The sequence below is a fragment of the Homalodisca vitripennis genome, unplaced genomic scaffold (genome assembly GCF_021130785.1).
Source record: "Homalodisca vitripennis isolate AUS2020 unplaced genomic scaffold, UT_GWSS_2.1 ScUCBcl_6107;HRSCAF=13165, whole genome shotgun sequence".
NCBI lineage: Eukaryota > Metazoa > Arthropoda > Insecta > Hemiptera > Cicadellidae > Homalodisca > Homalodisca vitripennis.
Genome location: NW_025782244.1, coordinates 1 through 16,186, shown reverse-complemented (window position 1 = coordinate 16,186; position 16,186 = coordinate 1). Strand labels below are relative to the sequence as shown.

At 33.2% G+C, this 16,186-nt stretch overlaps 1 protein-coding gene across 1 annotated transcript; it reads right to left on the bottom strand.

The window, feature by feature from the left end:
• Positions 1-235: 235 nt before the first annotated feature.
• LOC124373665 (transport and Golgi organization protein 6 homolog) lies at positions 236-5,121 on the bottom strand. Its single transcript, XM_046832018.1, has 4 exons — positions 5,080-5,121; positions 4,388-4,576; positions 2,854-2,967; positions 236-480 (listed from the first exon to the last, which is right to left on the bottom strand). The coding sequence occupies exons 1-4, from the start codon at positions 5,119-5,121 to the stop codon at positions 439-441; spliced, it is 387 nt and encodes a 128-aa protein (XP_046687974.1). The 3' UTR covers positions 236-438.
• Positions 5,122-16,186: the final 11,065 nt, after the last annotated feature.

Genomic DNA, 16,186 nt, shown 5'->3' with positions numbered 1-16,186 from the left:
AAAACAAACAATCTACAGATGAAACAGTAAAGCAACTATCGATTTCGAGAGAGTTGACCAGCTTCAAAATCGAACACGTTACAATATTGTAACAGACCTTCGATGTAATAGTGTAGGCAAATACCAAAATAACCGACATTGGGAATATTTTTTTATTCTAAAATTACGAACTTAGTGTGTCGGGCAGCGTCACACCAAGTAACAGTAAGTTGGAAAAAAATCTTGCACACGAAGATAAGTTTAAAAATATATAATTTATTCATAAAAAATATTTACAAACTGTAGGCTACCTTTTATGTTGGTGGGTCTAGAACAAAAATTCTCTTTGACATTGATGGTGCAGGGAGGAGGAAGGCCAATGTGCCTGAATTGAGCTCCTCTAGCGCCAGTTGTGCGTGAAGCCGCGTAACATCGTCTCTGTCAGACGAGTAGATGTGCTTAAGGGGTTCGGTACAACTCCAACAGCACATCTTGCAGAACCTACGACACGATAATGACTAAATATCACACTGTCGCTAATATCACACTGTCAGTATACCCTGTAAATTATCGGTTAAGAGATTCTATCCTTTATGAGGAAGCAGAAGTAGAACTGGATTGGAAAAAGTATCAAGTTCTTAATTTTGTACTCAACTAATAACTTTATTGGTTAGGACCTGTCAATATATTGATAGATTTTCACAGATTTTTACTGATTTCCAATCCCTTTCCCAAGTTTATCAAACTGTTACATCACATTTATCTTCCAATTAAGACATCTTTAATCGCATGATCAATGAAAATCTGTGATGCAACACTATTTTAAATTGATAGTGTCATTATTGTTAAAAATTATGTCCAGTGAATTTAATCTTTTTTGTAAATAATTGTTACCAAATTGCAGTTTAAAACATTAAATACAATAATAACAATATTATTGATATTACGTCATTAATTTATGTAACAAATTACAGTAATGTAATAAAATTTTTTAAATTTAAAAGTGTTTTACTACTAACATCCTAATATTTAAAAATAAATAACATTAAGCATAACATTGGGGATATCTAAACAATTGTAATACTATTTATTACATGTTAATATAAAATTTTAAACTTAGTTATATACAATGTTGTGTTTATTATACAATAAACGTTGTATGATTACTATGAAAAACTTAGTGTGATGTTAGGTTTCTGTACCTGAAATCCAGGTATGTACTTCTGTCTGTATTGTTATTGTTTTACAATACAGGATACTACTTCCAATCACTTGGTTGGTCAGCAGACACAAGGTCATTACAAGATAACATATTGTGATTGGGTGTGATAATAATCATGTCTTTCGCATTTAATCTGTAGAATATAACAAAATCTTGAAAAGAATATATATACTATATACAGGGTGTTTCCTAAAGGTGTTCCGATATCTTGGTATTTTGTTCTAGACGTGAGAATGGGCAAAAAACTTCATATGGAGGTATGTCCTAAAACGTTTAGTTTTCTGTCTATCTGTCTGTATGTGATTTTTACCAAAAAAGTTATATCTTTTTTACCTGTAAAGATAAAGTTATGAAACTTTGCAGTTGTTTTGGCCTATTTTATGCCCATTTGAGAAAAAAAATATGAACAAATTATCTTTACCAGTTTCAAAATGGCAGCCAATCATAAATTTTGATGTTAAATTCCGCAAAATTGATACCCTGTATGAAAATTTTACAAGAATATTAAAATGTTGTAAATTTTATTCTAAATCTAACAGTGGTTGTTTCATTAAAATCGGATAAAAAACAACTGATTAGTACTATTTATTAAACATAATACCATGTTTAACACACTACACAAACAGGAAGTATAGTTTTCTAAACTGTTTTACTCTGAACAGGCTGATTTAAAGTCAATGAGCTGATTAATGTGCTACATCGGCATTGTAAATATAATTCACTTGAACCAGGCATGCACATTCACGGGCAAAGCTTACGAAAAGCTTGCAAAGCTGCGGGAAACAGCTATTATTTAAATAAATATTAAAATGGATGAATAATCAATATTGAACAATGGCAACAATCTAATAACCTCATGGATATCATCTCAATGTTATTTGGAAACTTCTCACAGTTCTCAGACGAGTTCTAACCAACTATAAACATTGATATACATATAAACATCCACTGGTCTAAGGCAGTGTTTCTCAAACTTTTTGGACTCAAGTCTCCATTTAGGTTTATACTTTTTTCCACGGCACTCCATCCCCTCAACTCACTTTAATAAAGTTGATGAAAAAAAAACTATTGTGTCTTTATAATTCACATAATAATTCATTGATATCGGTAACATATTTGAATGTATGAATATTATTGTAAATTAGCTATCATAGAAAACCCAAGTAAAATATTTTTGAAATACATTATATAAAACTATGTACTATTCACTAATACTTTTTAATTTTTAAAAAGGAACACTATTAATATTGTATTGTTAAACCTGGATTAGTAACAATTAATAGAGGCAAGTAAATTACATACAAAGCGTTTTCAATTTTATATATTGTTTTATTAAATCATTATTTCATACAAATTACAGTTTGGCTAGTAAGATCATATCTACTCAAATTTCATCACATATCTGTTTAAAGCTTCACACAAGCCAATCGGGCATATTTTCTAAAATTCTACGGCAAAGGATGAGTGGCAGTTCATTGCCGTATTTTTAGTTAATAAGTTTTTAGAAATGTAGCGTTATATTTTTTGTAACATATAACGATGGCAAAAACCCAAAATTCCTACTGTCCTTTCAACAGAATATGCCATCCTTTTTGTATTTCAGCAGTAACTCCTACCAACAGAAACAACGAGTATGTGTGAAATAAACTTACCACAAGAGCGTCTTTCTGTAGTCCTTTGAGAAGCAAGGAGACGAGCATGACACCTGCTCTGCGCACTTCCACGGACGGGTCTCTGGCCACCAAGCATCGTGAACAGTCCAACACCTGAGCATCAATAAATGCATTCCTTTTATAATAAATGATAATTGATCATATTCAAACTTCCTGTCAACAATTCTCATAAATCTGATGTCTGTTTGATGATCTCCATTTCAGAGGTCAGTTAGTTCTTGGACAAATCTCAATGTGAAAGTTGAGTTTAGCTCCAGTTCATCTTCCTCTTGGTGCAGCCTCTGGAATCTGATACTGAGACAGATTTGACTCCTGGAAACTACAGTCATGTTTGTCTGAAGAGATCCAAAAAATGTCTGTACAAAACTCGGTTACTCCACCGAGCTTAGTGTAAGATATGCAGGTCGTCACTGTACACTATATGGGTCGGGATAAATAATAAGACATTACATTTTAGAGTACCATTGCTCTAAGACCGCTCATAAAGGAACAGACGGGACACGGAGGTTTACATGACGGTGTCTGGTGGCGGACTGCTGGCTAGCTAGCTTGGACAGTTGGTTGTAGGGTAGTGGCGTGATGTGACGTCACAGGAGAGCAGCCTCTGAGCATTCTTTATTCGTATGGATTAAATCAGACTACATCGTATGATACATCGCCTGACAATACATACTGCCAACATAACTGGTGCAGACATTAAATATTGCTATGGGTACATTACCAACTTAGTATTTATCACACTAAATACACTACACTTAGAGATTTGCGATTTTTGATGAGACAATGAGAAACAACTCTTCACCTAGATCACACTGTAATTTATAGTCTAGGTGTCTCTGAAGTCAAACGATGTAAAGAGTTCATTTTGAGCTTCTTCATCACAGACTTTTTAAATCTCTTCAGACGAACATGACACCAGATTCCAGATGTTACACTAAGAGGAAGGTGAACTGGAGCTAAACTCAACTTTCAAATTAAATCAGCCCTTCTCACCATTTGTAAAAATCTCAATCTTCAGACTTTCTTCCATCTAGATACGAAGTTCCCTCAAAGCAGTTTTTAAAAGGACGCTGTTACTATTCTCTATGAATATGTAAATAAAGAATATTGTCTATTGTCTATAGGGAACTGCACAAGATAGAAAATAATTGATTACAACACCGTAGTGCAAATTTCACTCCTGCTTGTGTTGGAAGAGTTCTAAATACATTTAGTCCGTGGTACTGAGGTCTAAATCGATTATATCGCATGCTGTGATCATAGTAATCTTTTTCCTCAAACGATTTATTTACATTTATATTTTGAATGCAATATTGTTTCTAAAACATATAGACAAGGCAAGGTCAGACGTTCTAATTCTTTAAAAGCAGATTTACACAATTCTCTCAACTGTCATTTGAAAAACGGTTTGATATTTTTACAACATACACTTTGAAATAACTTAATTACTGTACATTTCAAATATGTATTCATATTTAGAGACGACCACGGTACTGTTGAACCATGTATTTACCTCAGCCACGATGGGACCGACCCGGAAGCCCAGGACGCGACACAGCTCTCCCAGGTTGGACAGGCTGGAGGCTCTCACCAAGAAATCCTCGTCTCTGGTGCCACAGAGGAAGGCATTGATCAATTCTGTCTTGTAAACTGGCACCAGTTCTCCTATAGTATCAATTACAAGTACAGTACATGTTAAAAACTTTAATATGTTTGACACTAATTAAAAAGCTACATGTAAAGATTCAAGTTAAATCGAACACTTTTGTAATGTATTTCATGTTAGTGTTTTAACCACAAAATTTCAATAGTTAATTTAATTTTTACCTGATATATTGCAATTGATCCTTACTGTTGTCAATGTCCTTGCTTCAGCTCGATATTAATAATCCACAACTGTTAAATTGTAGATATTAAAATTTCGCAACAGATTTGAAATCTGCCAAATAGCGAGGCAGTTAAATCCATTTTTTAATGCAAGATAGCCTGTGTAACTGAAATTCACAGACAGTTAATGAGAAGTTGTAGTAAAAAATCATTTTGGTAAAAAAAATTATACTGAAAATATACATAGTAAACAGATGAGTCGTAGAGATACTCAGGCTGATTTTCTTAGGAATTAAAGAGGACGATAATTGCTGCGAGTCCCACGTTGCTGTGCCAATTTTGCTGCGTATCGGTATTCAATGTTTGTTGAGGCCCCACGTTGTTGTGTGCCATTTTGCTGCGGATCGCGTTGGTCGCCATCTTGCTCAAGATCTGCCCAAAGCTAGCTGTGTCCTTTTGCTACGGTCCCCTCGTTTGTTTGAAACTCTGCCACGTTCCAGACCCACGTTTGTTGTCCCAATTTTCTCCCAATCGGTATTCAAAATGTGCTCCCTCTCATTAGTTATGTAAATTACTTCGTGTTGGCTAACTCATATTATTCCTAGTTGATACCAAATAACTATCAAAATACAATGTCTGTGGTGTTGTTGATATCACCAACAACAAGTCTATATCTATGTCAGGTTTTTAAATAGGTTGAATAATGGTTAAAAAACTCAATATCACTCCATTAAAGTTCCTATCACACTTCTTTATAGATGGGATACTCAAATAAAAGTCAAAGCAAATGACCTTGATGTCAATTTATTTTATATTACACTGTCCATACATATATAATTCCACTCACCTTGCTTTGATAACTTGAGAATCTAACATAACATCCCATCCCTTATTAAAACTTCAATACACCATAATACAGTTTCCTATTAATTTTTATCACTACTGTCCCAGGAGGATCCACATGAGCACAACCTCCTTGCTTCAAGTCTAGAAAGAGAAGAAGGATTCTCCGTATAAAACTACGCATACCGACTCAAAACAATACTCATCCCCTCTCCCGTTCAAATCAGCGTCTTCACGATTAAATATAATTTGATTCTTTTCTTATAATTGTCGAAATTTATCAAGTTCACTATAATTAATCAATTTAAGTCTTTCTATTTTCTTTTATTACTTTTCCAAAGCTTTTTATTTAAATTTTTAGCAACATGTGCTTTATGACGTCATCAATATGCAAGTCATTTTATCCCACAATTGGCTTTTCTGCGTAATTTTATTTAGTACTTTTGTAAAACACGAATTTTGGTTATGTTTAATTCATTTTAATTAATTAAATTTGTTCCCGTATAAAGTTTTAATATATTTCTCCGTTATTAATTGAATAAATCTCAATTCCGACAACATGTGATTCACTGACGTCACAGTCTGCCGATTCACTGACGTCACAGTCTGCCAATTCCCCGCGAATATTCAAATGTCGTAATTTGACCTGTTACACAACCCCCAAATATAAATTGATCACATATTTGTTGTCAATTTATATTTCTCCCCAAGTAATTAAATCTTTTAAATTTTTGTTCAATTAAACTATTATTTAAATTTCTTAATAATTTGTTAACACCTGTAAGAGTATTCATTTAAAAGAAAGTAAAATATCAAAGCAAAGCAAAATGCTTACAATTATATAACACAAATTAACTACACAAATTACAATGTATATTAAATAATTACACAAAATTACAGTGTACATATAAATCAATTACACAAATTTCAATGAATATAATTAAACTATACAAATATCAATAAATATATAAATCAGCTACACAAATTACAATTTATATTAAATAATTACACAAATTACAGTGCACATATAAATCAATTACACAAATTTCAATGAATATAATTAACTATACAAATATCAATGAATATATAAATCAGCTACACAAATTACAATTAATATTAAACAATTACACAAATTACAACTAATATTAAATAATTACACAAATTACAGTGTACATATAAATCAATTACACAAATTTCAATTAATATATTTAACTATACAAATATCAATGAATATATACAGGGTGTCAATTAAGTCTGGAACCTCTTTTTTAATTTTTAAAATCACAATTTAAAAAAATACCAAAGTTCACGTGCTTACTGGTGATAGTAATGCACATATCTGCCCAATTACCGACCAGATAATCCCTTTGGGGGACGGTCCACAAGGAGTCAGACAAAATTCTTAAATAGCAGCATAGGTCAAGTTTGGTATCAAATTAAATGTCTCACTTAGCAGAGTACAATGCCGCAAACCGGACTTCAAAAGGTGGATTCATTCAGTAGTTATAGCTATTTGAATTTTAAAACAATTGAACAATGTAAATTATTAAGTATTACAAGTAAACACCAATTTTTAAGTACCTGTGATCAAAGTAAGTGTTCAAAATGTTCCCCTCCCATCATCTGACAATGTAGTAATCGAAGCCAGGAATCAATAATTATTACCAATAACACAACTACTGTTAGAATGTGAAAGTGGCAGATTGAGTCATACACAGCATCCACAGAAACTTAACGTTTGGGCAGGTATTATAGGAAATCAAATTATGGGCCCATTATTTATCAATGGTAATTTAAATGGTGACTCGTATCTAGCAATGCTCCAAAATGAGATAATTCCTGCACTACAAGCTGCTCTTGATCGACAATTTCAAAGAATTCATTTCCAACAAGATGGCGCGCCACCACACTTTGCTCTCCTTGTTAGAGAATAGTTGGATACAATATTTCTTCACAGATGGATTTGAAGACGTGGTGCAGTAGAGTGGCCTGCTCGTTCCCCTGATTTATCTCTGCTGGATTTTTTTCTTTGGGGATACCTCAAAGATAAAGTTTATCGTATTAAGCCTCGAGATTTTGCGCACCTAAGAAATCTCATAGTCCAAGAAGCTCAATATATTCCTTGTGACTACCTTCAAAATGCAGTGAATGGCTTTTACAACCGCCTAGGACATTGCCAGACGATGGTAGGGGAACATTTTGAACACTTACTTTGATCACAGGTACTTAAAAATTGGTGTTTACTTGTAATACTTAATAATTTACATTGTTCAATTGTTTTAAAATTCAAATAGCTATAACTACTGAATGAATCCACCTTTTGAAGTCCGGTTTGCGGCATTGTACTCTGCTAAGTGAGACCTTTAATTTGATACCAAACTTGACCTATGCTGCTATTTAAGAAATTTGTCTGACTCCTTGTGGACCGTCCCCCAAAGGGATTATCTGGTCGGTTAATTGGGCAGATATGTGCATTACTATCACCAGTAAGCACGTGAACTTTGGTATTTTTTTTAAATTGTGGTTTAAAAATTAAAAAAAGAGGTTCCAGACTTAATTGACACCCTGTATATAAGAACAGTACTAAAGTTTTAAATATTTTTAAACTGAATACATGTAACTTCTACACGTTTTGAATATAATGTTTAACGTGTCCATTTGACATAACATAATGTTCAATACAAGTTAAACACTACTAGATTGTACACACACAAGTTATGATAATACACAAATACCTTGTAAAAATCCTAAACATATTCTTACTGATAAACAATATTGCAAAATCCTTATATTGTCATCTCCTACTGGAAACATATTACACACGCTATATACTATATTACATTATTCTTGTCACATCTTATTTTAAATATTTATACAACCTTATACTAATCTGACTATTATTGTCAGTTATTTTGGCTTCAAATGAATTTGATATTTTTTATTGTTTTATCTGACCATTATGGTCAGATATTTTTATGTCAGCCCGTTTTTAGAAAAAGTTTATTTGTCATTATTATGACGGGGCATAGGCTGACTACATGGGAGCCTACAATATTTGAAAAGAAAAACTGGCTTATTTCCCTCAAGGTTAAATTTTGACAGGTAAAAAAAAAATATTTATATAATTGGAGGGGTTATTTATTTTATTGGCACATTTCATTAAAGAGAAGGTCACAAGTTTTATTTCATAAGCATGTATTGTTTTTTTATGTGCTTCTCTGTACACTCATCGATCCACACAAGCCAGTTTATAGACCATGTTTTAAAAATTTCTTAAATAAATGGTCTCATTCAGCATCAGTATGGTCATTCACACTTGAAGAGTTTTCATACTCTTATTCTATGAACCTCTTTAGTTCCCTTACATTGCGGATCCCAACGAATTCATTATTGTCTAGTCTGGTTAATGCATATGCATTTTCTCTTTTTAATGCCTGCAATTACATATGGTCCTTCATAAAGTAAGAAAATATTTTTTAATCTTCTTATCTAATGCATTTGATAAAATATGGTTTTTTACTAATACTTTGTCACCTATTCTATACTTAATTGGATTTAATTTCTCATCATATCTTTTATTCCTTTTTTCTGCCTTACTTATTAAGTTTTCCCTTACCATTCTAATTTTGTTCAAATGATCAAATTTATATTCAATTGGAAACTTAATTATTTTACTTAGAAAATTATCAGATCTTCTTCCAAACATTACTTCATATGGTATCGCTTCAATGGTGTCCTGTACTGAATTGTTTAACACTTGTTCAGCAAATAACAGAATGTCAGGCCATTGAGTGTGTTTTTTGTGACAATATATCCTACAAATTTTATTTAATTCTTTATTTGTCCTTTCCACTATTGAACTTTGTGGGTGATAAGGTGTACTGTGATAAACTTTGATATTTAAGTTATTACGAGTTGTGTTCCACAAATTTGAATTAAAACATGGACCATTGTCGCTGACTATTGCTTTCATTTTTCCTACTTGAGGTATAAACTCTTTAGTTACTTTACTTAATACACTTCTACTGTTTGGTTTCTTTATGGCATATAATTTCACAAATTTTGAAAAAACATCTACCATTGTTAATATGTATTGTACATTTCCTCTTCCCTTTGGTAATGGACCTATCAAATCTATTGACACCAAGTCTAGCACATTCTGAGATATTATATTCATTTGTCTACCTTCTTGTCTTACATTCCCATGTTTACTCTTTTGACACAATATACACTTTTTTAACTGTTTCCTTTACACTTCTTTCCATATTCTTGAAAATACAATACTCTTTAAGTATATTGAATATTTTATGACCTCCTAAATGTCCATATTTTAAATGTGTAAAATTAACTAAATCCTTTTTAATACCTTCTGGAATACATACTTTCCATACATCACTATTTTCATCCTTTCTCTTAAAAATTATTCCTCTATACTCCATAAATATTTTATTTATTTTTCCATAATGAACTCCTTCGCTGTCATTTAAGATATTTTTTATATTTCTCAAATACTCATCCTGTTCTTGTTTTTTATCTAGATTCTTTAATATTTCCTTTATCTCACTATCTTTAAAACCTAAATCAATTTTGTTGTACAAAACCTTGATACTGTATTTTTCTACTGAATTCTGACTATCCTTTTGTGTAATCCTTGACAGTATGTCTGCTGGAATGTTCTCTTTCCCTTTAACAAATTCTATTTCAAGATTAAACTCTTGTAATGCTAAAGCCCATCTCAACAATCTACCATTTGTTAATTTACAACTTTTTAAGAATGTCAATGCTTTATGATCTGTTCTCACTATCACTCTGGGATGTCCTATTAAATATGATCTAAATTTTTTGCAAGTTAATACTACAGCTAACAGTTCCTTTTCTGTGATAGTGTAAAATTTTTGCGCTTGTGTTAAAGCCTTGCTATAAAATGATATCACCTGTTCCTCATTGATTTCATCTAACTGATATAATATTCCACTAATGTTAAGGTCACTTGCATCTGTATTTAAATAAAATGGTTTGTTAAAATCTGGATGTTTTAAAATGACTGCATTTAAAAATTCTGTTTTAATTTGTCCAAATGCCTTTTCTTCTTTTTCTGTCCACTTCCATTCTATTTTATTACTCAATAAATGATTTAACTGTCCTATTAAATAGCCATAATGTCTTTGAAACTTTGCATAATGCAAACATAATCCATTAAACATTTGTAGTTCTTTTATGTTTGTAGGTCGTTTGAAATTCACTATCTGTTCAATTTTATTTTTATCCATTTTTAATTCCTTCAGCTGAAATAATGTATCCTAAATAATTTATCTCTTTTCCTTAAAAATTGTGATTTTTTTTAAATTTGACTGTTATTCCTCCTTCTTTTAATCTACTTAAGACCTGTTCTACATGTTTTAAATGTTCTTCATATGTGTTTGAAGTGATTAATATATCATCCACATATGTAGTTACAAATTCTGTCAAGTCATGACCTAATACTTTGTTTAACCCTTTAATGAACAACGCAGTACTAACATTCAAACCATATGGTAGTATTTTATATTGTAAATTCCTCCCTTCGAAGACAAACGCTACATATTTTCGGGACTCTTTACTTAATTGTGTTTGTAGAAATCCCTGTGATAAATCTAATGATGTCATATATTTGACTCCTATAAACTTTTTTAATACATCATCTATGTTTATTGGTGATTCCCTATCTGGTATTATGTGTTGATTCAAATTCCTACTATCTAGACATATTCTCAATGACAGATCCTTTTTAACTACACACACCAATGGGTTAGAATATGGACTATCAGACTCCTCTATTATGTCTCCTTTCAACATATTTTCTATTTCCTTTCTTACACCTTCCCTCTTAGAATAAGGTATTGGATAGGATCTTCCTACAAATGGCTTTTGATTTGTTATATTTAATTTGGCCTCATAATTCTTTATACAACCTGGTTCATCTGAAAAAATATCTTCATTTTTTCATCAGTATACTTTTTAATTTATTTAAATCTTCATTTTCCTTTACTTGACAATGTTCTAATATTTCTAAAACCTGTTTATCCTTCTCATCATTAACTTTGTCCTTCATATTTTCTGTATGTGTTTTACATAAAAATTCTATGTTGTTCCAAGAAATTCTTCAGCTCATCTTCACTTACTAATGTATTTATGTAATTGCACCTAATTAACTTTATACCATTGACTATATCCTCTGATTCACAGTTTGATTCAGTAAATTCAACATTTACTACTTCCTTATTTACCTCCAACTTTATCTTACCATGTTTAAAGTCAATTTTTGCATTGTGTTCTCTTAAGAAGTCACATCCTAGTATTATTCCCAAGTTCACTGCTTTAAGTACTAGAAAATTTATTTAAAATAATTTATTCTCTATTTCCACCTCTATCATGACCTATTTATCTATCCTTTTACTTCTAATACCTGTTACTCCTATTATACTCAAATTTGTTACCGGCAGCTCTAAAATTTTAAGTACACTTCTTTCTTTTATCTCATTATAATATTTTTCTGACATTATTGTCGTCTGGCTTCCTGAATCTATTATCATGTGATACTCCTCTTTATTTATTTTTCCAAGTATCTCAGGTAGTGCTTCTGCTGCTGGTTTTATGGGAATTTTATTATAATTATCTTCATTGGTCAATTCATCAAACATGTCATTCTCTGGTATAAAAGCTGTATTCACCCCTAGTCTTAGTCCGGATTTTTTCTTATCTGATCTTATCAGATTTCTAAGCTCATTTGCTAGAATTGTTTAGACCCTCTTTATTCAGATGTATTAAATCTTCACACCATTTTCCTTTATAAAATATTTCTTTTTCATATAATTTCACATTACAGTCTGTACTATCATAGTTATCATAATACTTCTCTGCCACTTCTAAAACTGTAACTTTTTCATTATTTTCTTTACTTTTTATATGTTCATTTATTCTCTCAAGTTTATTTAAATGATACCTGTCATTCTCACCTAACTTTGGTATGGGTGGAATTGTTACCAAGATTATTTTTTCAGCTTTCTCCAGTAAAACCTCTACTAGTTTGTCATAATCATTACAAATGCTTTTTACTTCTTTATCCCTTAATAAATCATTTGTACCTATCATTACTATTAGCTGTCTTTCTAAATTATTTGTATGTTTTAGCTCTCTGGTCAACTGTTCAATTGTCTGACCTCCTATGCATAAGTTAATTCTCTTTCCTCCTTTCTCTCTATATTCACCTCTTAAATTCATTATTTTCTCCCCAAATCTCCTAAGTTGAGAGCCTCCTATCATTTAGTATCCCTCAAAATTAGGTTCTTCTTTCTCAATTGTTTCCTTCATTCTAGCCTGTTCCTACCCATTTGTTTTCCATCCTGTTTTCCTCTAGTCATCTATTACCTCTCATACTTCCTCTTCCCCTTGTATATTCATATTGATCTCTCTGATGCCTCGTTTCGTTGTTTCCATACCTTTCTTTTTCCTTTCCATAATCATTTGTACCTCTACCCCTATTATCATTTTGTCTTCTCCTATCATTCTCAAACTCTACTCTCTCCCTATTATATGTGTCCCTATTGTAGTATGAGCCTACTCTAGTCAAATTATTTCCTCTTATATTCCCTCTAACTTGTGTCCCTCTATATGGTGTATCTCTAGGTCTTAAATTCTTGTATTGATTTACATTCCTATTAAGTGTTGTCTCATTTCTCATATCAAATGATCTGTCATAACTTCTATTTGTGTCACTATTCAGTATATTAAGTTGATTCAACAGGTTTTCTAGATCTTCCGATCTTTCAAACATTTTGGGCTGCAGCAATTGCACTACTTATGGTTCTAGGGACATGTTTGCTTATGTATGCTAGGAATGTTCCCATGTCAATTCCAGTTTCTAAATACTGGCTTTTATTATAAAATTCCAATACATAGGTTACTAGATTATCAAATCCAACCCTATATGTACCTACCCATTAGTTCTTTTTCAAATTTTTTCTGTTCCCCTATGGACCAATCCCTTTAAAACTCCTATAAAACTGTTCAAAGTTTTTCCAATTATTTATATGCTGTCGTCCCCACTTTCCTGCTTCATTTTTCATATATTTTAAAATTATCAATACCTGGAAGTCCCATCCTTCTCCATTTTTCTCTATACAGTAGAGTCCCGCCAATCCGAACTAATTGGGACCGAACCTTGTTCGGATTGACAGGAAATTCGGACTAGGCGGATTTTATTGTTAAATAGTACCATTTATCAACTTTCAAGTGCAATTTACGTGGTTTTAAAACAATTACAGTAAATGCATACAATAATCAAATGCAATAAACAATAGTAAGTACGTATTAAACGTAATAATAATATTACAGCTTACTGTCTTTGTACGGTAACATCGCGTGGTCGAAACTGAGTGCCATTGTTTGTGCGTAATGAATCTAGTAGAAGCCACCTGTCTGTGGTGGGCGGGGCGAGTTGGTCGGTGACCTTGAAACAGTGTGGCGCGCAAAACTATTGGCCTGCCACTACCTCACCCCTATCCCCTCCACCACCCACCCCCGGTGACGAGTGGCGAGACGACAGTTTAGTGCAATCTTCCATACGTGCAGCACGTGCTCTTACTGTGTATTCTGTAGTTTGTGGTTTGCAGTTTTGTTTGTTCTTTGCTCTGCTCTGTGCGTATATCCGATATCATTATGGCTAGTAAACGTAAAACACAACTCGTGTACGTTAAAAGAAAAACTCGAAGTTCTCAAAGGACTAGGACAATGGTGAAAGTGCTACTCAACTTTCAATTGAATTTGGTGTCGGTTTAAAGCGACGATCAGTGACTGGAAAAAAGAAGCGGGCAAAAATCGAACAATTTTGCTCTGTTACAAGTGAAAACACTCTAGAAAACACGTCCAAACTACTACTGTTGTCATCGTATGACAAAACTCGATGAAGCACTTTACTTGTGGTTTTCTCAAGAGAGACAAAAAAGGCATTCCCATTACCGGCCCTCTTATTAAAGAAAAGGCGCTTCTACTAAACATCCTTATGGGAGGCGATCCGTCATTTTCGGCTAGTTGCGGTTTTTTAGATCGGTGGAAAAAAAAGGCACGGTATCAGGCAACTGACTGTAACTGGCGAAAAGATGTCTGTAGACAGCAACGCAGCCGCAGAGTATCTTCAGGAGTTCAAAGAAATTACATCCTCCTACTCACCCCAGCAAGTGTACAACGCTGATGAAACGGGGCTAAATTTCAAAGCGTTGCCAACAAAGGAGCCTAGCTTCAAGAGAAGAAAAGTCCGCTCCAGGATTTAAAATGGATTAAGCAAACGACTAACCGTATTAGCATGCAGCAACGCTTCCTGCCACCAAATAAGATACCTTTGATGGTTATCGGTAAATCCAAAAAAAACCTCGATGTTTTAAAAACATGAATATGAACGCTCTGCCGGTTTACTATAAAAACCAAAAGAAAGCTTGGATGGATCGTGCTTTTGTTTCAAGAATTGGTTTGAGAAACAATTTGTGCCCAACGTGAGAGCCTACAATGAAGAAAATGGACTGCCTGATAGAGCGTTGTTACTCATAGATAACGCTCGTCCCATCCGGATGACTTAGAGCTGGTTATTGGTGATATAAAAGCCATTTTTCTACCACCGAACGTTACTTCGATCATACAACCAATGGACCAAGGAGTTCTACAAGCGTTGAAGCAAAATTATCGGAAAAAAGCTGCTCCGAAGCCTGCTTGAGGAAAATGAAGACCTCACAATTCTCCAAAAAGCTTAAGAAAATCACGATCAAAGATGTAATTTTCTGGGTGGCAGAAGGCTTGGGAGAACACAAGCGTAGGAGAGCTCTGCAGGAAATCTTGGAAAAAATCTTTGGCCTGATCTGCAGTTTGTTGAAGAAGTTGTTCCACCGGTAAATGAATGTGAACTTCTTCCTCTTGTAAAAAAAATACCGGGATGCGAAAATGTAGAGAAGGAGTGTGTTGATGAGTGGGACGGCTGTAGATGACAAAGGCTTCGAGGAGTACACAGACAACGAAGACATCGTGGCCACAGGTGCAAGGAGTCCCAGCTGATGACTCATGTAGCAGTTGAGGATGAGGGAGACGCCCAAACTACCGATATTGTTCCACACAGCGCAGCTGCAAGTGCCTTTGACCTCGCTCTACGCTACGTCGAGCAACATTGCCGCTGCTACCCCAATGACGTAATGTTCATTCGGCGTTAGGCGAAACATTGCATCGTCCAGTCGTTTTAGTGTGTTTGCGTCAAAAGAAGATCACTGACTTTTAGGTCTTAAGAAAGTGTTGGGTTTTGCAGTGTTTTGTTTTACGTTTTTATCCCTTATTGTGTCCAAGTTAAAGTACAAATTATTTGCTAAGCCTTGCGTAGGGGTTTGTACATTATAAATACAGTACAGTACAGTACTATGTTTCATTTATTAACAGTATAAATTCCGTTACAATGTATGTATCATCTAACGTTTCAAATGTAATTTCAGTTTCTATATGTCAGTAAGTAAATGCTTTGAGAAATTAAAAACTTACGTTTTACTATAATAACTGGTTTAAATTTATTTTCCTGCCTTTTTAGCAATTTTATATTTTCTCCTAGCCGTGTTCGGATTAGGCGGATTTT

Excerpts from the sequence above, each read along its gene's own strand:
- LOC124373665 (XM_046832018.1), bottom strand. The coding sequence starts at position 5,121 with ATGGCGACCAACGCGATCCGCAGCAAAATGGCACACAACAAC. Across the intron at positions 4,577-5,079 it reads GCAAAATGGCACACAACAAC|TTTTTAACATGTACTGTACT; the intron begins GTGGGGCCTCAA and ends AACATATTAAAG. Across the intron at positions 481-2,853 it reads TACAGAAAGACGCTCTTGTG|GTTCTGCAAGATGTGCTGTT; the intron begins GTAAGTTTATTT and ends ATCGTGTCGTAG.